The sequence below is a fragment of the Rattus norvegicus genome, chromosome 3 (assembly GCF_021556685.1).
Source record: "Rattus norvegicus strain SHRSP/BbbUtx chromosome 3, alternate assembly SHRSP_T2T, whole genome shotgun sequence".
In the NCBI taxonomy this organism is placed as follows: domain Eukaryota; kingdom Metazoa; phylum Chordata; class Mammalia; order Rodentia; family Muridae; genus Rattus; species Rattus norvegicus.
This window is the reverse complement of record NC_141536.1, coordinates 97,519,521-97,544,923: the sequence shown is the minus strand read 5'-3', so window position 1 is coordinate 97,544,923 and position 25,403 is coordinate 97,519,521. Positions and strand designations below refer to the sequence as shown.

Sequence of the window (25,403 nt, the reverse complement as noted above, 5' to 3'; positions counted from 1 at the left end):
GTATTGTTATATCTGGTACCATTTTTACTAGCTTCTCAGTCATCACTTAAAAACATAACATTCTGAGTAAAATCATTAAAATAGGTTTGATAATGCAAAGTCACTATTATACATCAGAAAGCAGATGCAGAATATTACATAAATGCAAATGTTTGATACAGTAGTGTCCTACATCTGTAATACTAGAGGAGATACATTAAAAGGTATTACTTGATATTTGGCTCTACGTTGCAGCAGACATTCCAAAGGAAAGGCCGATGCAGCTCTGTAAATGAATAGTCTTTCTTAGTAATTACTTTCATTAGTGATCCAGTTATCACATGACTGCCACAATTAACCTGAATATACATGACACAAATAGACAGCCATAGAACAAAACCCAACACCCAGTCAATGCCACAATGGGAGAGAGTAAGCCCAACAGGACACAACAAAAAGTCAAAACCAACTAAGAAATACTAAAAGTTGGAGAAATAGACTTCCCATGGAAAGAACACAATTTGTTCTCCAGTTCCAAATGGTCAGCCTTGAAAACATGTCTGCAAAAACATCATATGGACTCAGTTTCTATAGGGGAATATATATGTATATGTATATATGTATACGTATTACATATATGTGTGTGTATTTACATACATACATAAACTCATTTTGTATGTAACACTATATATATATATATATATATGTTTATACAGACACACACAGACATACACAGATATATATGTATGTGCATATATATGGTAAAAACAATAATTAATGAAAATAGAAGCCATGAAATTGAACAAAGAGTATTTAGAAGAAACTAGAAAGAGGGAAGAGAAGAGAAAATGTTATAATTATAATCTTTAAAAAATAAAAGAAATAATAAAAATCTCAAAATGCTCAGTGTGACTAGAAACATTTTGACATGTAGAAAAAATCTAAAAATTCAAGGAATGTGAACACTTTGCTGTTTAATTGGTGTATTTTCCTATCATCCTGAGTGAGCTAACCCAATCACAGAAAGACATACATGGTATGCACTCATTGATAAGTGGCTATTAGCCCAAATGCTTGAATTACCCTAGATCCCTAGAGCAAACGAAACTCAAGATGGATGATCAAAATGTGAATGCTTCACTCCTTCTTTAAATGAGGGAAAAGAATACCCTTGGCAGGGAAGGGAGAGGCAAAGATTAAAACAGAGACTGAAGGAACACCCATTCAGAGCCTGCCCCACATGTGGCCCATACATATACAGCCACCCAATTAGACAAGATGGATGAAGCACGAAGTGCAGACCGACAGGAGCCGGATGTAGATCGCTCCTGAGAGACACAGCCAGGATACAGCAAATACAGAGGCGAATGCCAGCAGCAAACCACTGAACTGAGAATAGGTCCCCCGTTGAAGGAATCAGAGAAAGAACTGGAAGAGCTTGAAGGGGCTCGACCCCAAAAGTACAACAATGTCAAGCAACCAGAGCTTCCAGGGACTAAGCCACTACCTAAAGACTATACATGGACTGACCCTGGACTCTGACCCCATAGGTAGCAATGAATATCCTAGTAAGAGCACCAGTGGAAGGGGAAGCCCTGGGTCCTGCTAAGACTGAACCCCCAGTGAACTAGACTATGGGGGGAGGGCGGCAATGGGGGGAGGGTTGGGAGGGGAACACCCATAAGGAAGGGGAGGGGGGAGGGGGATGTTTGCCCGGAAACCGGGAAAGGGAATAACACTTGAAAGGTATATAAGAAATACTCAAGTTAATAAAAAAAAATTGGTGTATTTTCCTCAGATATTTGCTATATCTCTGTAAGGCATATGTGTTTATTTATCTGCTATTAAGATTCTCTAGCAGATGGATAGGTTACCTGATATCTTCAGAAATTTCTTGTCTTTCATAACTACTCCAAAGTTCTGAGTCATCAAAAAATGGGAATGTTATGCAATTTAAGAAAAATATTTTCTATTGCTAAGATTGAATTACCTGGGACATTCAGAGCTCAGGTCTGAATATGATTTGCCTCATGCTGTGGTCAAGTAGTTCTAAACTATTTGTAATAGAATTTGTTAAAAACTGTTTAGTTACATAAAAAAGGTGATGACGTACATTTATTGATGATTAAATGTAAACCTGGTTTGTATATTTCAATCTGGTATCAGTGTATATCTTACATGGTATTCTGTATATTTCTTCACTGACGTTTTCCCATCATCTACTTCATAAAGTTAAACTAAAATTTTAATTTACCAATGGCACAGTGATGATTCCAGTGATAATGAATTCATTATCCATGCTACTCAAAATGACAACTTCTTGTCAGACCACTTGCAATTATAGTAAATGAAAAATGCTGACCATATTTTTAAGAAACCACTCATATTTTGGTTTTCTTGATGCTATTTTACTTTCCACATTGCTCTCCTATAAGAGATATTTACTCATAGAGCATGTGTATATCGTTCACATCTGATCCTTCTCTTCTTTAGGGATTGCTCTTGGCTTTTTAACTTTTACTTTGGGCAGTGATGTCATTCATATTTGGCTTAGATTTCTCTTTAATATATGCATTTCTATTCAGGTAATATTCAATATGAATGTCTAATTCTACAAAGGAAGTATCCTACCTCGTACTTCTAGTGGATAATCATTTTTTCTTTGCAGATTATTTCTAAGGACCCACTGAATAAAATGGACGGAGAAAATCAGACTGTTGTGTCAGAATTTATACTCTGGGGACTTGCCCATTCAAAGAATACTCAGGTCTTCCTCTTTGCAATATTTATGATGCTTTATCTGTTCATCGTGTCAGGAAATATTGTCATCTTGATATTAATAACCACTGACTCCCATCTGCATTCTCCCATGTACTTCTTGTTGGCCAACTTGTCTTTTATTGATATGTGGCTCTCCTCAAACACCACACCTAAGATGATCACAGACTTTCTCAGGGAAAACAAGACTATTTCCTTTGCAGGCTGCATGTGTCAGGTCTTCTTTGCCCATTGCATTGCTGCAGGAGAGATGGTGTTGTTGGTGGCAATGGCTTATGATCGCTATGTGGCCATCTGCAAACCACTCCATTACTTTACAATCATGAACCTGAAGAGATGCACTGGGTTGGTGTTGACTTCCTGGACAATTGGCTTTATACATGGTATTATATATGTAGCAGTGATTGTGCACCTGCCTTTTTGTGGTCCCAATAAAATAGATAGTTTCTTTTGTGACATGCCACTGGTAATAAAACTAGCATGCATGGATTATCATTATTTAAATACCTTAATGAATGCTGACTGTGGACTTGTAGCCGTAACCTGCTTTATTCTGTTGCTTATTTCCTACACATACATCCTTATCACTGTATGTCAGAGCTCTAAAGATGGTGCATCTAAGGCTCTGTCCACATGCACTGCTCACATCACAGTGGTGCTGATCTTTTTTGTGCCCCGTATCTTCATTTATGTGTGGCCTCTTAATATTACCTGGTTGGACAAATTTTTTGCTGTGTTTTACTCTGTTTTTACACCTCTCCTAAATCCAGCCATTTATACACTGAGAAATAAAGATATGAAAAATGCTATGAAAAAGTTCATGGGCAACTTTCTGAGTTTCAAAGTAAACTCCTAATATCCAGAAACACAAACTCATTACTTTAAATATTAGAACTAAATATATTAAATATATTTAAAGTCAAGAAATATAACTTATATTTGAAATTTTTACCAATCTTCTAATATAGAAATAATATGTTTTAAAATTATATGTCACTGAATGATCAAACAGCAAAACACTGTGATATATACATGTATATATATTTGCCTTAAAATATATAATCTTTATAAAAATAATGAAAGTTATCAAACTGTTTTCAATAAAGTTTAAATTATCTTTTATTGATCAAACTCTTGTGTTTACCTTTATGAATAACATCTCAGTGAAGTATTTAAAATTTTTTTATTATTTTATTTATTTACTTTTCTAATTTTATTTTCCTTCCTGGGTTCCCCTGTGAAAATTCCCTATTCTACTTCCCTCCTCCTGCTTCCATGAGAGTGTTCCCTTACCCACCCACTCACTTCTGCTTAAATGAGTATGATTCTGTACATCACTGCATGCCCCAAAACCTTGACTGACTGCCAAATGGCCAACTTCATCACTTTTGTCTTATCACAGCCATGAACCAAAACACTAATGTGCTAAGCACTAAAATTAAGAAAAGATGAAATAGAGTGATAAAACTTCATGGGCTAACAGTGAAACTTATATGTGTTTTTTAACCAAATGAATAAAGCATCACAATAAAACATTTGGATAAAGATTAATTAGGTTTATAAATTACTTCAATCCTAATACTCAATTTTATCATTTAAATTATTTCATGTTGTATAATATTCTAAAATTTAGTCTCCATAAGAACAGTGTTCTTAAATAGACTAATTAATAAAACTATTGTACTTCATTCAGTGGTTAACTCACATGTGACTTTTAAGAAACATATATGCAGATATACATATGGTCTGTGTAGGTATTGGTCTGTGAGGCTGCAGACATGTAAAACAAATTGGACTATTTTATTTCACTTTTATGGCCATCACAGTTATGTGTTGATGAATAAACAACATTCTTTGATTCCAGAACACAGAAAATCAATCTCAAATTTACTTGGGATTTTCCTCCTATTCAATATCATTCTTGATGATAAAAGTTGCTCAGGTTACTAGGGAAGAAAGCACATTAATTCTTTTACACAGATCTAGACTCTCCATAGGAAAATATAAACTCACCTAGCTAGATGTGGGCACTACTGAAATAATGGCTATAGTTTGATAGGGCAACCCAGCATATTTTGGATACCTTTTCCACAGGGAAAAAATTATGCCTGATATTGTAAAGCTGGTTAAATTCCATAGCCAAGTTTTTGGTTTCCATCTACGCCCAAGCTAAGGCTGTCCCACAGCCATCTGGACCCAAAACCTGCCCGGAGAGAGCTTGTCTCCCAGGAGTGCTCTTACTCCAAAGTCCATAGGTGAAACCCCACTTTTGCTCCACTAACTTTCCAAAGAGGGACTCATGAGGATCCCACAGGGCACAGGAGCCTCAGAGTAGTCTGGGACAGGACCCTTCCAGTCTCCATCACCACCCAGAGTTAAGGCTGTCCCACAGCCCTCCAGACCCAAAAGCTGCCTGGGGAGACATGGTCTCCCAGGACCGCTCTCACTCTGAAGATCACAGACTCACAGGTTAAAAGGAGGTATATGCTCCAATCAGAGACAGCAAGACCAACTAACATCAGAGATCAAGAGAACAAAGCAACAGAAATAACGACTACTTGGCATCATTAGAAACCGGTTCTCCTACCACAGCAAGAACTGGAAACAGCAACGCAAAGAAAAAGCAAGGTTTGGATTTAAAATTCCATCTCATGCTGATGATAGAGGACTCTAAGAGGGACATAAATAACTCCCATAAATAAATACAGGAGAATACGGGCAAACAAGTAGATGCCCTTAAAGAGGAAACAAATATCCCTTAAAAAGTTAAAGGAAAACCAAACCAAACCAGTGAAGGAATTGAACAAAATCATCCAAGGTCTAAAAGTAGAAATAAAAACAATAAAGAAAGGGGTTGGGGATTTAGCTCAGTGGTAGAGCACTTGCCTAGCAAGCACAAGACCCTGGGTTCAGTCCCCAGCTCCAAGAAAAAGAAAAGGAAAAAAAAGAAAAAAAATAAAGAAATACAAAGAAGGACAAACATGGAGATAGGAAACCTAGGAAAGAGGTCAGGAGTCACAGATGCAAGCATCATCAACAAAATACAAAAGATTGAAGAGAGAATCTCAGGGGCAGAAGATACAATAGAAAGCATTGACATAATCATCAACTAAAATGCAAATGCAAAAATCCCCTAAACCAAAACACACAGAAAATCCAGGACAAAATGAAAAGACAAAAACCTATGGATAATAGGTATAGAAGAGAGTGAAGAGTCACAACTTAAAGGACCAGTAAATATCTTCAACAAAATTCTAGAAGAAAACTTCCCTAACCTAAAGAAAGAGATGCCCATGAACAAACAAAAAGAATATAGAACTCCAAATAGATTGGACCAGAAAGGAAATTCCTCCTGTCACATAATAGTCAAAACACCAAATGCACAAAACAAATAAGGAATATTTAAAGCAGTAAGGGGAAAAGATCAAATGAAATAAAACGGCACACCTATCAGAATTACACCAGACTTCTCAACAGAGATTATGAAAGTAAGGAGATTCTGAGCAGATGTCATATAGACCCTAGAGAACACAAATGCCAGCAAACTTTCAATTGCCATAGATGGAGAAAACAAATTTACACAATATTTTTCTGCAAATCCAACCCAACCAGAGGTAATAGATGGAAACCTCTAACACAAGCAGGGAAACTACACCCTAGAAAAAGCAAGAAATTAATCTTCTTTGAACCAACTGAAAAGAAGATACACACACAAACATAATTCCACCTTTAACAACAAAAATAACAGGAAAAAATAATCACTATTCCTTAATATCTCTTAACATGAATGGACTTAATTCTGCAATAAAAAGACATACAGTAACAGATTGGATATATAAACAGGACCCAGAATTTTGCTACATATAGGAAATTCATCTCAGTGACAACAACAGATGTTACTTCAGAGTAAAAAGCTGGAAAACAATTTTCCAAGCAAGTGGTCCCAAGAAACAAGCTGAAGTAGCCATTATAATATAGAATAAAATAGACTTTCAACCAAAACTTATCAAGAAAAAAGATAAAGACCAACACTTCATACTCATCAAATGAAAAATCTATGAACTCTCAATTTTGAACATCTTTATTCCAAATGCAAGAGCCCCCACATTCATAAAATAAACTTTACTAAAGCTTAATGCATATATTTTACCACATGCAATAGTAGTGGGAGACTTCAACACCCCATTCTCATCAATGGACAGATCATGGAAAAAGAAACTAAACAGAGACACAATGAAACTAACAGAAGTTATGAACCAAATGGATTTAACAGATATCTAAAGAACTTTTCATACGAAACAAAAAAAAAATTCCTTCTTCATAGCACCTCATGGTACCTTCTCCAAAATTCACCATATAATCAGTCACAAAGCAGGCCTCAACAGATACAAGAAGATTGAAATAATCCCATGCATCTTATCAAATCACCACAAACTAAGGATGGTCTTCAAAAACAACAGAAAGCCCACATACACATGGGAGCTGAACAATGCTCTCTAGTCAATGATAATTGGTCAAAAATGAAAGAAGGAAATTAAAGACTTTTTAGAATTTAACAAAAATGAAGGCACAATATACCCAAACTTATGGGACACAATGAACTTCAGACCAACTTCCCCCATGAATATGAATGGAAAAATACTCAATAAAATACTGGCAAATCCAATCCAAGAACACATCAAGATGATCATTCATCAGGATCAAGCAGGTTTCATTCCAGGGATGCAGGGATGGTTCAATATACAGAAATCCATAAATATATATAAACATTATATAAACAAACTCAAAGAAAAACCTTTTGATCATCTCATTAGATACTAAGAAAGCATTTGACAAAATTCAACATTGTTTCATCATAAAAGTCTTGGAAGGATCAGGAATTCATGGCCCATATCTAAACATAATAACAGCAATATACACCAAATAAGTAACCAATATCAAAGTGGAAAGAAACTTGAAGCAATCCCACTAAAATGAGAGACTAGACAAGGCTACCCAATCTCTTCCTACTTATTGAATATAGTGCTTGAAGTCCTAGCCAGAGCAATTAAACAACAAAAAAGGTCAAAGGATACAAATTAGAAAGGTAGATGTCTAAATTTCACTATTTGCAGATGATATGGTAGTATACTTAAGTGACCCCACAAATTCCACCAGAATTCCTAAACCTGATAACTTCAGCAAACTTGCTGGATATAAAATTAACTCAAATAAATCGGTAGCCTTCTTCTACTCAAAGGATAGACAGGCTGAGAAAGAAATTAGGGAAATGACACCCTTCACAGTATTTATACATAATATAAAATATGTTGGTGTGACTTTAACCAGGCCAGTAAATATTTGTATGACAAGAACTTCAATTCTCTGAAGAAATAAAGTGAAGATGATCTCATAAGATGGAAAGATCTCCCAAGCTCATGAATTCGCAGGATTAATATAGTAAAAATATAGATCTTGCCAAAAGCAATCTACAAATTCAATGCAATCAATTCAAATTTCTAACTCAATTATTCATACATTTAGAAATGGCATTTGCAAATTAATTTGGAATAACAAAAAACCCAGGATAGCTAAAGCTATTCTCAACAATAGAAGAACTTCTGGGGAAATCACTATCCCGGACCTCAAGCAGTATTACAGAGCAATAGCGATAAAAACTGTATGGTATTGATACAGAGACAGGCAGGTAGATCAGTGGAATAGAATTGAAAACCCAGAAATGAACCCATACACCTATGACCACTTGATCTTTGACAAAGGAGCTAAAACAATCCTGTGGAAAAAGACAGTATTTTCACCAAATGGTGCTGGTTCAACTGGCTCTCAGCATATAGAAGAATGCAAATTGATCCATTCTTATCTCCTTGTCCAAACCTCAAGTCCAAGTGAATCAAGGAGCTCTACATAAAACCAGATACACTCAAACTAATAGAAGAAAAATTGGCAAAGATCCTGGAACAATTAGGTACAGGGGAAATTTTCCTGAACAAAACATCAATGGCTTATGCTCTAAGATCAAGAACTGACAAATGGGACCTCATAAAATTGCAAAGCTCTGTAAGGCAAAGGACATTGTCCATAGGACAAAATAACAAACAATAGATTGGGAAAAGATCTTTCCCAATCCTACATCTGAAAGAGAGCTAATATATAAAAAGAGCTCAAGATGTTAGACTCCAAAGAACCAAATAATCCTATTAAAATGGGATACAAAGCTTAATAAAGAATTCCCAACTGAGTAATATCAAAAGGCCGAGAAGCACCTTAAAAATGTTCAATATTCCTAGTCATCAGGGAAATGCAAATCTAAACAACCCTTAGAGCCCACCTCATACCAGTCAGATTGGCTAAGATCAAAACTCAGGTAAGAGCAGATGTTGGTAAGGATGTGAAAAAATAGGAATACTACTCCATCATTGGTGTGATTGCAAGCTTATACAACCACTCTGGAAATCAGTCTGGCACTTCCTCAGAAAACTGGACAAAGTACTACCTGAGGACCTAGCTGTACCAACCAGTCTTGGACATATAATCAAACCATGCTCCAAAATATCACAATGACACATGACCCACTATGTTCATAGCAGCCTTACTTATAATATCCAGAAGCTGGGAACAACCCAGATATCCTCCAACAGGAATGGTTACAGAAAGTGTTTCCTAAATGAAATGAGTCCAAAAATTCAGAATACCCAAGAAACAATTCACAGACCATATGAATCTCAAGAAGAAGACCAAAATGTGGATCCTTCAGCTATTAAAAACAATGACTTCATGAAATTCATAGGCAAATGAATGGAACTAGAAAGTATCATTCTGAGTGAGGTAATCCAATCAAAAAAAAAAAAAAAACCACACATGCTATATACTTCATGATAATTGGATATCAGCCCCCAAACTCGGAGTCAAGACACAATCCACAGACTACATGAAACTTAAGAAGGATGACCATAGTTTGGATCCTTCAGTTCTTCTTGAACAAAAATTTATAGGAGGAAATACAGAGTCAAAGTTTGAAGAAGAGACTGAAGGAAAGGCCATACAGATACTGCCACACCTGGGGATCCAGCCCATATATTTATAGCCAACAATCCCTGACACTATTGGGGACACCAAGTATTGCATGCTGACAGGAACCTGATATAACAGTCTCCTGAGAGACTTTGCCAGAATATGACAAATACAGAGGCCCATGCTTGCAGCCAACCACTGAACTGATAATGCGATCCCTATTGGAAGAGCTAGAAAAAGGATTGAAAGAGCTAGCTGAAGGGGTTTGCAACTCTATAAGAACAATACCAATAACCAGAGCTCCCAGGGACTAAATCACCATCCAAAGAGTATACATGGAGAAACCCATGGCTCCTGGTGCATATGTAGCAGAGGTTGGCCTTGTTGGGCACCAAGGGGTAGAGAAGCCCTTGGTCCTGCCAAGGCTTGATGCCCCATGTAGAGGAATGTCAGGGCAGGAAGGTGGATATTGGTGGGTGGGTGGGGGAAACCCCTCATAGAAGACAGGGGATTAAGGATGTGATCAGGGTTTTATGGATGAGAAATGGGGAAAGGGGATAACATTTGAAATATAAATATAAAAATATCCAGTAAAAAAAGGAGGGGGTACAAAATATTCATGGGAGGAAATACAGGGGTAAAGGTTGGAGCAAGGGCTGATGGCAAGGTTATCCAGAGACTATCTCACTGGGGATCCATCCCATATGCAGCCACCAAAGTCAGACACTATTGTGGATGCCTAGAAGTGCATGTTGACAGAAGCCTAATATAGCTGTCTTCTGAGAGGCTCTGCCAGAGCCTTACTGACACAGAAGAGAATGGTTGCAGCCAACCATTGGACTGAGCACTGAGACTCCAATGGAGGTGTTACAGAAAGGACTGTAGGAGCTGATAGGGTTTTCAATCCCATATAAAGAACAGTATCAACCAACCACACACCCCTAGAGGTCCCGGGCACTAAATCACCAACTAAAAACTACACATGGAGGGACTCATGGCTCCAGTAGCATATGTAGTAGAGAGTGGCATCACCTGGCATCAACAGGAGAAGCCCCTTATCTTGTCAAGACTCCTTTACCCAGTGTAGGGGAATGCCAGAATGTTGAGGTGGGAGTGGGTTGGTGGAGTGGGAACATCTTCATAGAAGCAGCGGGGCAGGGGGATAGGGGTAAGATTTCGAATGTTATGCACAAAATATCCAATAAAAATTAAAATGATTCCATAATCATTCAAGTAATTTAATATTTCCAGATGTTACACTAAAGTTTTATATTCATTTGCACTTTTAACAAGATGAGAGTTACAAATTTCTTCATGTATGCATCCAGTTTTCCCAACAATATTTATTACCTATTCTGTCCTTCATTCACAATACATGTTTGTCATATTTATTGAAAATCAGGTCACTGAAATTTTGTGTAGTTAATTAAAATCTTCTTGTAATTTATTTTTTCTGTTTATGTCATGCTCACTCCCCCTCCTGTTAACTCCTCCCACTTCTTTTCCCCATCCCTCACCTTTTGTCCTCTGAGCAGATGTTATCCTCCTGGTTATGCCTGCTCCACACACACACACACACACACACACACACACACACACACTCACACACACACACACTCTCACACACACTTCAAGTCTCTGTGAGGCTAGGCTCTTCCTCTCCCATTGAGGCCAAACAAGTTAGCCTAGCTAGAGGAATATATCCCACATACAGGGATCAGTTTTTTGGGATAGCCTCATTCCAATTGTTCAGGACCTACATAAAGACCAAGTTGCCCATTTGCAATACATGAACTAGGCCTAGGTCCATACTTTGTATGTTCTTCGATTATTGGTTCAGACTCGTGTAGCCACATGGTTTATGGATACCTGGCTCTATTTGATCTTCCTGTATATTTCCTATCTCTTCAGGGCCCTCAATCCTTTTTCCTATTCTTCCATAAAATTCCTCAAGCTCCATCCACTGTTTGGCTAGATATGTCTGTGTCTGAGTCAGGTGCTGAGTGTAGCCTCACAGAGGACAACATGCTCCTGTCTAGACGTGTAACAGGGTATCATTAACATTGTTCGGAATTGGTACTTGCCCATAGGCTGGGTCTCAAGTTAGGCTGGTTATTGCTTGGCCGTTCCCTCAGTCTCTATTCCATCTCCTATTCCTGCATCTCTTGTGGAAAGGATAAATTTTGAGTTGAGAGTTTTGTGGGTGGGTTGCTGTCTCTATTATTCCACTGGGGTTCCTTCCGAGGCACAGGAGGTGCCCTCTTTAGGTTCCATATCCCCAATATTGTGAGCCATAGCTAATGTAAACCTCATTGGTTCATGGGAAACGCCCTTATCCTAAGTCTCTGTCTCATCCTGGAGATGCCCACTCCTACCTCCTCACCCCAGTCAGTTGCAGATTTCCATTCATTTTCATGACCATCCTGCTATCTTTCCTGTCCTTCCCCACACCTGATCCTGAACCCCCCCATTTCTCTCTCCATACCCCTCCCAGTTCCCTCTAACCATCTACCACTTTTGAGTATTCTGTTTCCTATTCTAAGTGAAATTCATGCTCCCTCACTTGGGCCTTGCTTCTTGTGTGTATGTATTCATTTACATTGTGGTAGGCAAGGATACCATTACCATACTGTTTTGACTACTATGACCCAGAAGTAATATGACTTCAGCTCATATCTAGTAATCCAATGAGCATTTTTCCTTTTTCTTTTCTTTTTAATCAGGGATTCTTACAACTATAATTTGCTTTCAAATTGCTTGTTTGGGTTTCATTGTTATGTAATTGCTGATTTGTTATTCTAATATTGTTTCTGGTTTGTGATAGGATGTTAGTTTTGGAGTTAGGTTATTAGATTTTTCTAACATGAATTTTTAGACGATTAGGCTAAAATCCCAAGGAAGGACAGTAGGCTGAAGGTTTAGTGAGATTTCTGAGCCAAAGTGAATGAAATAAGAAGAGAGGTCTGGCCATTTGGGCTCATGACTTGACTGAGAGGCTCTTGGGGTAGGCTACATTGAGCAATGGTAGAACCAGGTTTTTTACTAAGTTCAGCATGTGACCTAGGTGATCTTGCCACATCTGTCCATGTGTGCTGGGGACTGGCAGAGTTTGTTATATAAGTACCATTTCAGGATGCCATATTTATACAATATTGTACATTTCAAAATTACTTAAGCAGAGGTGGGTTCTGTTATCTTTTTCCTACATACATATAAACAAAATAACTAGAGACTTTTAAAACATCCAACAAAATGCCCAACAGTGGGTAGGGGGAGCTCACTCGTAGAGTCCACCTTCAGTAGAAAGACAGGGCATCAAGTGGAGGGAAAGGGTTGCCATCCCACAGTCAAAAATTCTGACCAGAATTGTTCCTGCCTAAAAGAACTAGAGGGACAGAAATAGAGGAAAGACTAAGGGAAAGGCAGGCCAGTGACAGGCCCAAATTAGGATTCATCTCAAGAGTAGGATCCAAGGCCTGACACTATTACTGATGCTTTGGTGTACTTACAGACAGGAGCCTAGCATGGCTGTCCTGAGAGGTCTAACAAGCAACTGAATGAGTCAGACGCAGATATTTATACTCAACCAATGGACAGAAGTCAGAGACCCCCTGTGGTCGAATTAGGGAAAGGCTGGAAGGAACTGAGGAGGAGGGTAACCCCATAGGAAGACCAACAGTCTCAACTAAACTGGCCCCTGAGATCTCTTAGACACTGAGCCACCAACAAGGCAACATGTGGGAGCTGCTCTGAGGCATCCAACATGTTTACATCAGAGTAGTGCCTGGTCTGGCCTCTGTGAGAGAAGACAGATGCACCTAACCCTGGAGAGACTTGAGGCCCCAGGGAGTGGAATGGACCTGGAATGGGAGTGGTGGGGGAGGGGTAGAAAGTTGGGCAGCTTTCATCTTAGAGATAGGAGGGAGGACTAATGAAATGAGTAACTATAAGGAGAGTAGACCGGGAGACTACTAATGACTGGATTATTAAAAAAAAAAAAAGGTAATGATAATAAAGCATCCAAAATGTTTATTAGGTTGATTATGCAGAGTATTTCATGGAGTATAGATATATCAAACCATTGTTGTTCACTTTTAGTATAAACAAGTTTAGTTCAGTAATTATATTTTAATAAAGGTATAAAATGGGCTAGAAAAAGTGACAATTAAAATAATAAATATAAAAAAAATCTAACTTTTATTGACCGGAGAGATGACTCATCGGTTAAGATCACTGTTTACTTTTTCAGAGGTCCTGAGTTCAATTCCTAGCAACCACATGGTGTCTCATAGCCATCTGTAATGGCCTCTTTTGGTGTGTCTGAAGGCAGCAATAGTGTACTCATACATATAAAATAAATAAATCCTAAAAATCTAACTTTTATAAGAAATAAAATAGAAAGCAGATTGGTAAAACAAGAAGCAATGTATTAGTGGTTCTAAGAGATAGAAAAATGTCTACCTCTCTTTGTCTCTCTATATCTGTCTGTCAACCACTGTGTGCATGTGCGTGAGCGTGTGTGTGTATGTGTGTGTGTGTTTGTGTGTGTGTGTGTGTGTGTGTGTGTGTGTGTTTATTTTTAAATAACTGGCTCAACTAGTCATGTCATTTGCGGAGAATGCCAATCAGTCACTCATCAGGCTGGGTATACTGAGTACTCAGGGAAGAATTGACCCAGTTGATGTTTACAGCTAATGCGTTATGAAATACAGATGCAGAATTCCACCTTTGTTCTCTTAACAACTTCAAGTGACTGAATAAAGATATTTGAATATAAATGGATACTTTCTTTCATTCAAAAATCTACTAGTTTAAGTGCTAACTTCACAGAAACACCAAGGCTACCATTTGACAAAATAGATTGTTATTGGAGTTTAACATATCCACACATAAAATTACCTACGTCAAAAGTTGAATCTTTCCAGTGTTTGATTCCATTGACAATTTCAACATGGGAGAAGGCCCATCTCAGTCATTTCTTTTCTGTAAAGTCTTAGTTCTCTAACCCTCATACACACACCCATTTTTTTAAACTCTCCTCTTCCTTGTCATCATCTTCTTTACTTTTATCTATCATTTATCTGCTGCTATCTCTGGCTGTCTATATTTGTTATTCTCAAAAATTTGCTTCTTATTTATTGATTGTCTCAAAAATATTCATTTAAATTAGCTTGCTCAAAGAAGTATTATGACAACATTCAATATTGTACTGGTTAACATATTTTCAGGCTTTTTATCTTACTCAGATTTTCACATGCTGTTCTACTCCTTGAATTTGATGAATATTCCAGACTATTTGTTCCACTGACTATACACGCTCCAGTTTTATGCTCTTAAATTCATCTAGTATCTTTCTGCATTTCTCATTTGTGCCTATTTCTTGTAGAATGTCATTAGATAGTGAATCTTTATTGATTAAGCTCATTAATACTTACTTTATGCTTTATTTTCCTAAGATGATATGAATCATAGTCTCCATAATCAATTTGTCTGATTGTTTAGCTCTTGCAAATTTGATTACAAAATGCTTACCTAATCGTTTTTGGTTTCTATTGTTGACTTTGCACACATTAATTGATTTTTTAACTCATAAGTACAAATTTGCATTATGAACTTGAATTTTTCTAAAGTATCTACTTCTGAACTATACATACTTAATCTGTCTTTCTTTTTAATAATTGTATTACAGAATACTTTGATTTTATTACATTCATTGCAAAAACTCAGGAGCGTTCAGAGTGTTTAGTAAGCTTATTAGTTCCATCCACCAAAAGGAAAATTTCATTTTTAAAGTTTTAACAATCATTCTGTGGATGCTTTCATGTAATGATGATTCAATTTATGATACTTATCATTGCATCATTGATTCTCATAGGGCCATTTCCTGTGATTGGCAGATTATTCTGTTTTTCCTGTGTTATTTTCAGTTTATAGTAGCAATTAATTAGGTTCCTTTAACTGTGACATGAAAATTTGTATTTGTGCATGGTGATGAATGTGTATGTCTAGCACTTGGCAGGGAAAACTAGATATATTTTCATAAGTTTAAAGGGACCATGAGCTACATGATGAGTTGTATGACATTTTTGATAACATGATATGATACTCTGTCACAAAAGGTTAAAATAATGAACCTCCAGAATATCTTGCATGTTTCTTCTGCAGATGTAGTGGCAAGTATTTAGCTAAAATATATAGATTTATTTTAGTGACAAATAGTGCCTGACAAAAACACAAGGAATTAAGTATAATTTTCTTTTATTTGAATTCAATAGATTTTTCTCAGAGGAGAATGTTGAAAAACATTTATATTTTATTAAAATAAAAACAATTGATTTATATTCATATTTATAATTGAAATTAAATAAAAAATGTTTAGTGATATATATTTTTATTATTGGTATTACTTTACCTACTCCTTTGCTTTAATTAAATAAGTGCTTTATAAAAAGTAAAACTAATATTACCAACTTATAGATCATGAACTTTGCATGATTTTTATTTAATGAATTATTTCATTTCATTGATATTATATTTCTCAAATAAAATATGATTACATAAAGTAATTTTGATCAAACTTGATTCTTTAGAGATTGCACAATGCTTTTTATTTTACTTTTAAGATTAATTCTTTGTGAATTTCATAAAATAATAATGCATATCCCTTTTTTCCCTGAATTCTCCTGATTCACTCATCTTTTCCAATCTACCCTGAAAATTTTAAGGTTTTTGTTTTCAAATTTTTATCTTAAATCGTTTGCACTTTTAAATGACTACATAATATTTTGTGCTCAGGTATGCATGTGCCGATGGAGGGCAGATGAAATGCCTTGGTGTTAGAGATGCCAGCCATGACCTGCCTGACACTGGTTCTGTTAAGTGAACTTGGGTGTTGTGGAAAGTCAAAAGTCATCCTTAAGTCCTGAACCATCTCTGTAGGACATGGATCTGTTTTTGCATTGATTTCATTCTACAGTTTCTTGTTTGTTTGTGTGTGTGAATGTATTTCTGAATGTGTGTGTGTGTGTGTGTGTGTGTGTGTGTGTGAATGTAAGTGTTGATGTGATTGTACATGTGTGTGTTAGTATACATGTGTGTATATGTGTGAAATTGTGAATGCATATGTTTGTGGATGTCCACATTTCTGAAGATAACTCATTTTGGTTTATTTTTTATTGGATATTTTATGTATTCACATTTCAAATGTTATTCCCTCACCCCATCCCATTCCCCTAACCCCTCACCCTTCTTCTATGAAAATGTTCCCACACTCACCTCAACACCCTGTCATTCCTGTACACTGGGGAAAGGAGCCTTCACAGGACTGAGGAACTATCCTCCTATTGAAGCCAGACAATGCCATCCTCTGCTACACATGCAGCTGGAGCCATGGGTACTCTTTGTTTGTTTGTTTGTTTGTTTGGTTGGTTGGTTGGTTGGTTAGTTCCCGGGAGGCCTAGGGGTCTGGTTGGTTGATATTGTTGTTCTTTCTATGGAGTTGCAAACCCCTTCAGCTCCTTCAGTCCTTTCTCTAACTCCTCCATTGGAGTCCCTGTTCTCAGTCCAATGGTTAGCTGCAAGCATTCTCGTCTGTATCAGTAAGGCTCAAGCAGAGACTCTCAGGAGGCATTCATATCAAGCAAGCACTTCTTGGCAATAGTGACTAGGTTTGGCATCTATATATAGGATGTATTCCCATGTAGTACAATATCTGGATGACCTTTCCTTCATTCACTGCTCCATTCTTTGTTCCTGTATTTCCTCCCGTGAGTATTTTGTTCCCTCTTCTAAGAAGGACTGATGCATCCACATTTTGCTCTTACTTCTTTAGTGTCTCTTACTCACTGTTACACTAGCCTATCTGGCTAGTGTAGTCAGAGCTTGAATTACAGACATATACCTCATATGCTGGTAACTTCAACTTTTCCACATAGGTGATGGGAATCAAATTCAGGTAGCTATACTTGTTTGGATAGCATCTTCTTAGTGCTAGTGATTTTATTTTTAATTATGTAAAACCCTTTTATTCTCAATTCAAAACTCTAAGATAAGATATATTTAGTACATTCCAGTTAAGAAAATAATTTAACCATTTAAAATGCTTTATTAAATTTTTTGAAATTGCAGAGTAATACATGTATCTCTGCTTTCCCTTAAAATTAGTGTTCTGTAGAAACCCTTTTGACAATTTATTAATATCAACTGATCTATGGATTGTAGATTGCTCCAGGGTAGTATTTGAAGAAATGACCCATTTGTTTTACAATTATTTACTATACCATATATTTGACTTAAGAATAGACTTGTTACTGATCATCATTTCTTCATTATTTCACTATTAGCCATTTACTAGTTTAGTACTTGATGTGATATTTCAATGTTCTTAGTCTCATGTCTGATAGTTCTGCACACTTGATAAGATAGTTCTTGGGCCGAAAAGTCAGACTTCCACGTTAAAAAATAGATGTTATTTTTCTGCCATTGCCATGAAGTTGTGCCATTTTGGGTTCTCGCTAAATATATAATTACATATTATTTTTCTCTCTATAGGTCACCCTTAGGTTATAGTATTACACATTGAAATAATGTATCTTATAGGCCAGGGATGATTTTTAAGTATAATTTTAGTGCACATATATTTTGGCATGAGAGGACGTGAAGATTTTTCTTGTAAATATGATTTTTTGTCTTACATATAACCTAAAAAATTAAATGTTTTACCCAATTTTCTATTAGATTGTTTAGATCATGAAATTTACTTAATTATAATGGTTGTTTATAAATTATTTTTGTATGTTATTAATTTTCTCATTTATCATTTTTAGGTAGTTTAATCTGACATTAAAACTATATATATATATTAGAAAACAACTTTGTTATACTAATAAATTAAAATATATTATCTCAATTTAAAAATATATTTATAGATTTTAAACAGAATCATATCTTGAGTTCATTAAGAAATTATTCTTTAGCATGACAAATAGAACCAGTAACATTTTTTTCATATTACCCCAGTTATCCCACCATTTTAAAAATATCACTGAGTAGATCATAGGGAAACTTTTTATGTGTTAAATATTCCTGTGGGTATCTGTACTATTTTTCACTTAAGAAGGCATAATTTAAAGCCATTGAATTATCTTAATTTCCATTTATAATTTTAGTCAGATCTCAATTCATTCAACTATATTGTTTGTTACTCAGAATTGGTGGTGTTCAACTTTAGCCTGCTTCCATAAAAATTTCTGCAAAGGTAGAGTTTGGAGAATCACTTGGTATTTTTTAAATTTGTACTCTCCTTTGCTTCTCTCCTGATATTTAGAATTCCTCAGTAAGATAAAAAGAATGTGCTCTTGGAAAAGTATGCAAACAAATATATACACTTGCACATAAATATGCACATTTCCATTGTAACTACAATGCCCCAAGTAAGCCTTAGCTAAGATTGTAATATATCATGTCCCTGAAGTAATTTGTGAATTACCAAAGTTTGACTAAGTTACAAACTCTTTACTACATTAACATAGATTAATATGAATAATTTAATACTATCTAAAATTCACTGAACGGTGAATGTCACAGGACAATGTAGCTTTATGGACCTTTAATAGACAAATACTTCTCATACCTCTGTATAATGCATATCATGATTTCCCTTTTATTAATATGGGGACCAACATTTATATATGTAGCCATAATTATGTTGAGTAAAGTTGAACCATCATCTTTTGACTTTAAAATTCTGATAATAGAAAATGATAGATGTGTATAAGTTATTTATTTTATGTCAAGATGGTCAGAGGCTAAACCCTCTTAAACCTGTTTACTATTCTATAATCAATTATAGTATCACAAGTTGTTAAATGTCTTAAAGAAAAATAACATCAGAAAATTCAGTATTCCTGTCACATCTGATGAGGCATTAATAGGTTTATTATAGTACTAGTAGAAGAATTATATGGTTACAAGGAAGGAATATAACTTATGAATTTATGTAGAGGTTAGTAATTCCTTTATTATGTTTTTTATGGAGAATGAGCAAAGTAAAATTTTCTTTAATCTAAAATAGTTCAACTTGTATTTTTATCTTCTCAAAGGCAAAAGTATCCAGGAAGTCTCAGTTGTACACAAGTAATACAATACTAATACCTTTAATTATGATAAAATTAGTGAAATGGTATTTTTTAATTAATGCTTTTAATTTTGAACTTCTATAAAAATAAAAGCTATAGTCATATAGAATAAATCAAGTAAATGTTAGAACCCTCGTAAACAATTAATAAATGAGGTAAAAATGGAATTTTAAAGTTGACATAAGGTCTGCTGAATAATGTAATAACTTCCTTCATTAATGATCTCAATCTCAAGGCTACAGGAGACCTAAGACTTCACCCAAAAATTTAAATTCCATTGTCTTAGGCGTTTCATGGCAGTTTTCATCTCTGTGTTCCTCAGTGTGTATATAATAGGGTTCAAGAGAGGGGTGACCACAGAATAAAACACAGCAAGGAATTTATCTAATGATTTGATGGGAAAGGGCCAGGCATAAATAAAGATGCAAGGTCCAAAGAACAGAAGAACTACTGTGATATGAGCAGTCAGTGTAGACAGAGCCTTAGATGACCTATCAGAAGGGCGGCGCTGGATGGTCAATAAAATGATACCATAGGAGATGATTAGCAGAACAAAGGAACACACAGTAAGTACACCACTGTTGGCAATAACCATGATGTCTAACCTATATGTGTCTGCACAGGCAAGTTTGAGTACCCTAGGCAGGTCACAATAAAAACTATCGACCTTATTGGGACCACAAAAGGGTAAGTTCACTGCAAAGGCCAATTGGCTCACTGAATGTAGGAAGCCAATTCCCCATGCAGTAACCACAATGCCCACACACACATTTCCACACATAATTGTAGTATAGCTCAGAGGCTTACAAATTGCTACATATCTATCAAAGGCCATGGCTATGAGGGTCACTAGCTCACACCCTCCAAAGAAGTGAAGGAGAAAAATCTGTGCAAAACAGCCATGAACAGAGATGACTTTGCGTTTGCTGAAAAAATCAGCAATCATCTTCGGCGCTGTGACAGAGGACAGACACAGATCAACGAATGAGAGGTTGGCCAATAGGAAGTACATAGGAGAGTGGAGATGGGAATCATAGCTCACAGTCATGACAATAAGAAGGTTTCCAAATACAATTCCTACATAGAAAACCAAAAAGAATACAAACAGAAAAATCTGAAGTTCCTGAGAATCAGAGAGTCCAATAAAAATAAATTCTTTCACTGCAGAGCGATTTGCTTCTGTTGTTGATTCATTCCAGAAGACAGTCTCTGAACTTGCCTTGGAGAAGACAACAAAAACTGTCAGACTTGTTATGCAAACTTATGTCTGTTCACTCAATAAGGACTTGCTATGATATGTTGCATAAAACTCCCAAACTAAAAATAAAAACTCAATTTAAAACTCATTGCTTTCTTGCCTGTCTTGTTCGTCAGTTAGCCAAGCCTCCCAATTTCTCTATGGCTTTACATTCTAAGACAATGTTATTGTTCGTGCTGCTCTCTCTATGCTCTCTTCCGATCCTTCACTGATTTCTGAATGTCAAGACATTAAGAAGTAAAGAACAGTCCTTACATTTTAAATGTTAAAGTGCTTAGGAGAAAAAGAATATCACCAAATGAAACAAAATGTACAAAATAGAAATGGCAGAACTAAGTAAATATATAGAATTTTAGAAGATTATATGACACAGAACATTTGTATAACATAAAAGGCAGAGATAAATATGATGAGAAATGCACTATGGGAGACAAAATTTTATAAAGGAATGTCCTTGTAGAATTCTGTTATTTGTTATTTATTTGGAAATTTACTTACAACCAATTGTGCTTAAGAATTATGTTCATCTCTCCATTATCCCAGATTTTTTCCTTACCTTTTCCCAGTAAAGAATCAAATGACTATCTCCAAAATCCTATGAAAACTTAGCAACTCTCTTTTTTCCAAATATAGGGAAGATCTAATCATAAAATAATTCATTAAACTCTAATTTCTAGCTCCTTAATCCAGTAAAAATATAATCATGTGAACACTGAGAACACTCAAGAATGGGAATCCTACTGTGAGATATGTTATGTTGTAGGTAGTTCATTAAGGCATTTCTTTAAAATCATACAATGCAAAAGGTGGTTTTGAGTTTCAATTTATTTTAATACGTTGAAACATTTTGGGAATAGAGAAAAAGATAGAAAAGGAAAAATTCCAGGACATGTCTCCATGAGAAATATGTCTAGGATGAAGATGGTTCAAGGGTTTTTATATGAAAAAAATCAAAATGTACGACAGTAAAAGAAATAACAATTTAAGAATGTAATTTTTCAAGAAAAAAAAAGAAATCTTTTAGGTCATAATGAGTCACATTTGCTAAGTTATGTTGCTGGGAGGAGAATGATAAAATGCAATCCCCATCTAGTGTCCATCTACCAGTTGCGCACGGTGTCCTCACGGTTCGTTAGAGAATGTCAAAAAGACTCAAGATGCTTTTGAAGAGTGTACAGATTGCATTTTTAAATTTCCATTCATTGAAGGATTTCTCCTGCTTCTCACACTGCGTATATGATACTTACAGCCGAGCATGACTCAGAAGAAAATACTTGAATTATGTAACCCTGAACTCAATCATTAAAATATTGTACTTTTTATAACCGTTTTGTACCTTAATTTGTTTTCCAAAGAAAACTTTTTTTACTCATGGTGATAGTAATCAAGGCATTGGGTTTGAGTCATATCCACAGCTTAATCCTGGATGTCTCAAGAAAAATTCCTGGGCCTTACCTTTTTTCATTTCATAAAACCCTAATCAGTAGTTCTCAGAAACAATAAAGTTTTCACAATTGATTTTGCAACTTTTATGTAAAAAAAAGGCAGAAGAGGGATAACATTTGAAATGTAAATAAATAAAATAACCAAGAAAAAAACCCAAAAACCAAAACGCAACAACAAAGAAAAGGATTAAAAACTAGGTTTCCCTCAGATCATTTTTTAAAAATGACACACAGAAAAGAAAATACCAGATTTGGGGGCCAGAAGAATAGTAAAATCCACCAAATAAAGAGAAAGTAGTTTGTCAGGAAGGAAACTAGGTGTAAGAGTCAGTATTTATTGCTACTAGAACATCAGTAGTGAGGGGTATTCTTTTAATACTACTCATGTTATTATAAGGACTTAAGGCAACCCTACAGGATTTTCATTTTTTTCTTGAGGAAAAAATCATAATTGAGTTCTGCAAAATAAAATCCTACTCATAGTAACACTTAATTATCAACAAAATTCTAACCTGTTGCTTCTACTGAAAAATTCAAATGCCATTCCACTTACTTCTTTCATAACTTGAAGAGATAGCAGTGATCTTAAGAAACAGAACAGTACAGAGTCCTTTTATATACTCTTTCAAAGCATTAACATTTCTGGGAGATTGACTTTTGTGTGAATTGTTCTCCTGAGCACACTGATTGGCTAATGGTTAAGCATTCATGAAGTCATCAGAAGCCCTTGGAGAATTCAGAGACAGCCTGAGGCTTACTCGCAGACTAATTCAATGTTACAGGTTTTCACTTAACCTTGAAGAAAACATGGTCTATTCTTCAATTAAGGGACACTATCACAATTTCTTGGGTCACTGTATAATAATAGTATCTCATTCAATCTAAGTTTGATTGCCAAAATTAAAGTAAATGAGACAATATTGGGAAATTAAATTTTATAAATATTAATCAGGGAGTGAAAGGTAATATATAGATTTTATATGAATAGGATAGCGTAAGCTATCAAGGACCAATATGTGGAGAACATAGAAAAATACTCATTAGTATTAACATTCTCAGTGCTTATAGTTTGCTTTATTTTTCAGATTTAACTACAATGAAGACATTAAAATTTGCTGTGATAAACAACAAATGTTTTTAAATTATATCTAATTTCAGAAAATAAGTGTTCAGAAGTCCTCTAAATTATACATGCCTTTTCCTCTAAATCATGAAACTCTGTAAAGAAGACTACCAGTCCAGCACAGTTGTGCTATTGTAATATACAACTTTTTTTGTGTGGAGATAAGGTATTACATGGTTCAAAAATGCTATGGTCTATATCTTAAATGACAATATAAATCATGCATTCTAAGCTCAGCTGGGAAGAACACATACAAGCTTTAACAGTGTTGCTTTCCCTCTTTTTCATCCTTACAGTATACAAGACTATTTCTTCAGCTCACATATTTTTGCTTTAGTAAACCGGTGTTTTTCCCCACTGTACCCATATTTCTTCCATAAGAGATATCTATTAATATTCAGTGTTGTCCCATCTGCAAACGGATGTTGATAAAGTTTCATTACACATATATTTGAAATTTTTTACTTAATTTTAATCATTTTTACGGTTCAGTTTGTATCCCCATCCTCATCTGCCCTCAGACAGTTCCTCATCCCATTCCTTGTCTCCTGTCTCCAAGAAAGGATGTCCCCAACCACCATTCATCCCACCCTTCCACAACATCCCACCCCACCGGGCCTCTGCACTTCCTGGAGCTGAAAGTTTCTTGAGGGTTAGGCAAGACTTCTCTCACTAAGGTGACACAAGGCAGTCCTCTGCTGTATATTTGTCAGGGGCCTCAGACTAGCTAGTGTATGCTGCCCAGTTGGTGGCTCAGTGACTGAGAGCGCTCAGGGGTCCAGTTTAGTTGACACTGCTGGTCTTCCTATGTGGTCGCCCTCCTCACTTTCTTCCAGTCTTTCCCTGATTCAACCACAGGGGACCTGAACTTCAGTCTACTGGTTGGGGTATGTGAATTTTTACAAGCAAAAGACATAGAATTTGTGCAGTAATCGCTGATACACTTTAGATATGCTGATTAAGAAAAATCTCCTTTTTTCTCTCTTTTCCCATCTTTATTAAATTGGGTATTTCTTCTTTACATTTCAAATGTTATTCCCTTTCTCGGTTTCCAGGCCAATATCACCCTAACCCCTCCCCTTCCATATGGGTGTTCCCCTCCCCATCCTTCCCCCATTACTGCTCTCCCTTGAAGAATCCCAGTCACTGGGGGTCCAGCCTTGGCAGAACCAAGGGCTTCCCCTTCCACTGGAGCACTTACTAGGCTATTCATTTCTACCTATGAACTTGGAGCCCAGGGTCAGTCCATGTATAGTCTTTAGGTAGCGGCTTAGTCCCTGGAAGCTCTGGTTGGTTGTCATTGTTGTTAATAGGGGGTCTCAAGCCCCTTCAGGCTCTTCCAGTCCTTTCTCTGATTCCTTCAATGGGGATCCTGTTCTCAGTTCAGCGGTTTGTGCTGGCATTCGCCTATGTATTTGCCATATTCTGGCTGTGTCTATCAGGAGAGATCTACATTTGGTTCCTGTCAGCCTGCACTTCTTTGCTTCATCCATCTTATCTAGTTTGGTGGCTGTATATGTATGGGCTACATGTGGGGCAGGCTCTGAATGGGTGTTCCTTCAGCCTCTGTTCTAAACTTTGCCTCCCTAACCCCTCCTAAGGGTATACTTGTTCCCCTTTTAAAGAAGGAGTGAAGCATCTGCCTTTTCGTCATCCTTCTTGAGTTTCATGTG

General features: G+C 36.1%; 2 protein-coding genes across 2 annotated transcripts; one reads left to right on the top strand and one right to left on the bottom strand.

Moving 5' to 3' along the window:
- Positions 1-2,674: 2,674 nt before the first annotated feature.
- Or4k44 (olfactory receptor family 4 subfamily K member 44) lies at positions 2,675-3,613 on the top strand. Its single transcript, NM_001000996.1, is given in 1 exon segment — positions 2,675-3,613. A coding segment is annotated over 1 exon segment (939 nt).
- Positions 3,614-20,151: 16,538 nt separating this feature from the next.
- Positions 20,152-22,419, bottom strand: Olr765 (olfactory receptor 765). Its single transcript, XM_087655053.1, has 2 exons — positions 22,390-22,419; positions 20,152-21,123 (listed from the first exon to the last, which is right to left on the bottom strand). The coding sequence occupies exons 1-2, from the start codon at positions 22,417-22,419 to the stop codon at positions 20,152-20,154; spliced, it is 1,002 nt and encodes a 333-aa protein (XP_087511179.1).
- Positions 22,420-25,403: the final 2,984 nt, after the last annotated feature.

What these genes read in the sequence shown, in the direction of transcription:
- Olr765 (XM_087655053.1), bottom strand. Translation starts at nt 22,419, where the DNA reads ATGCTCGGCTGTAAGTATCATATACGCAGT. An exon ending in GTAAGTATCATATACGCAGT is followed by an intron (nt 21,124 to 22,389) that starts GTGAGAAGCAGG and finishes GTCTTCTCCAAG; the next exon opens with GCAAGTTCAGAGACTGTCTT.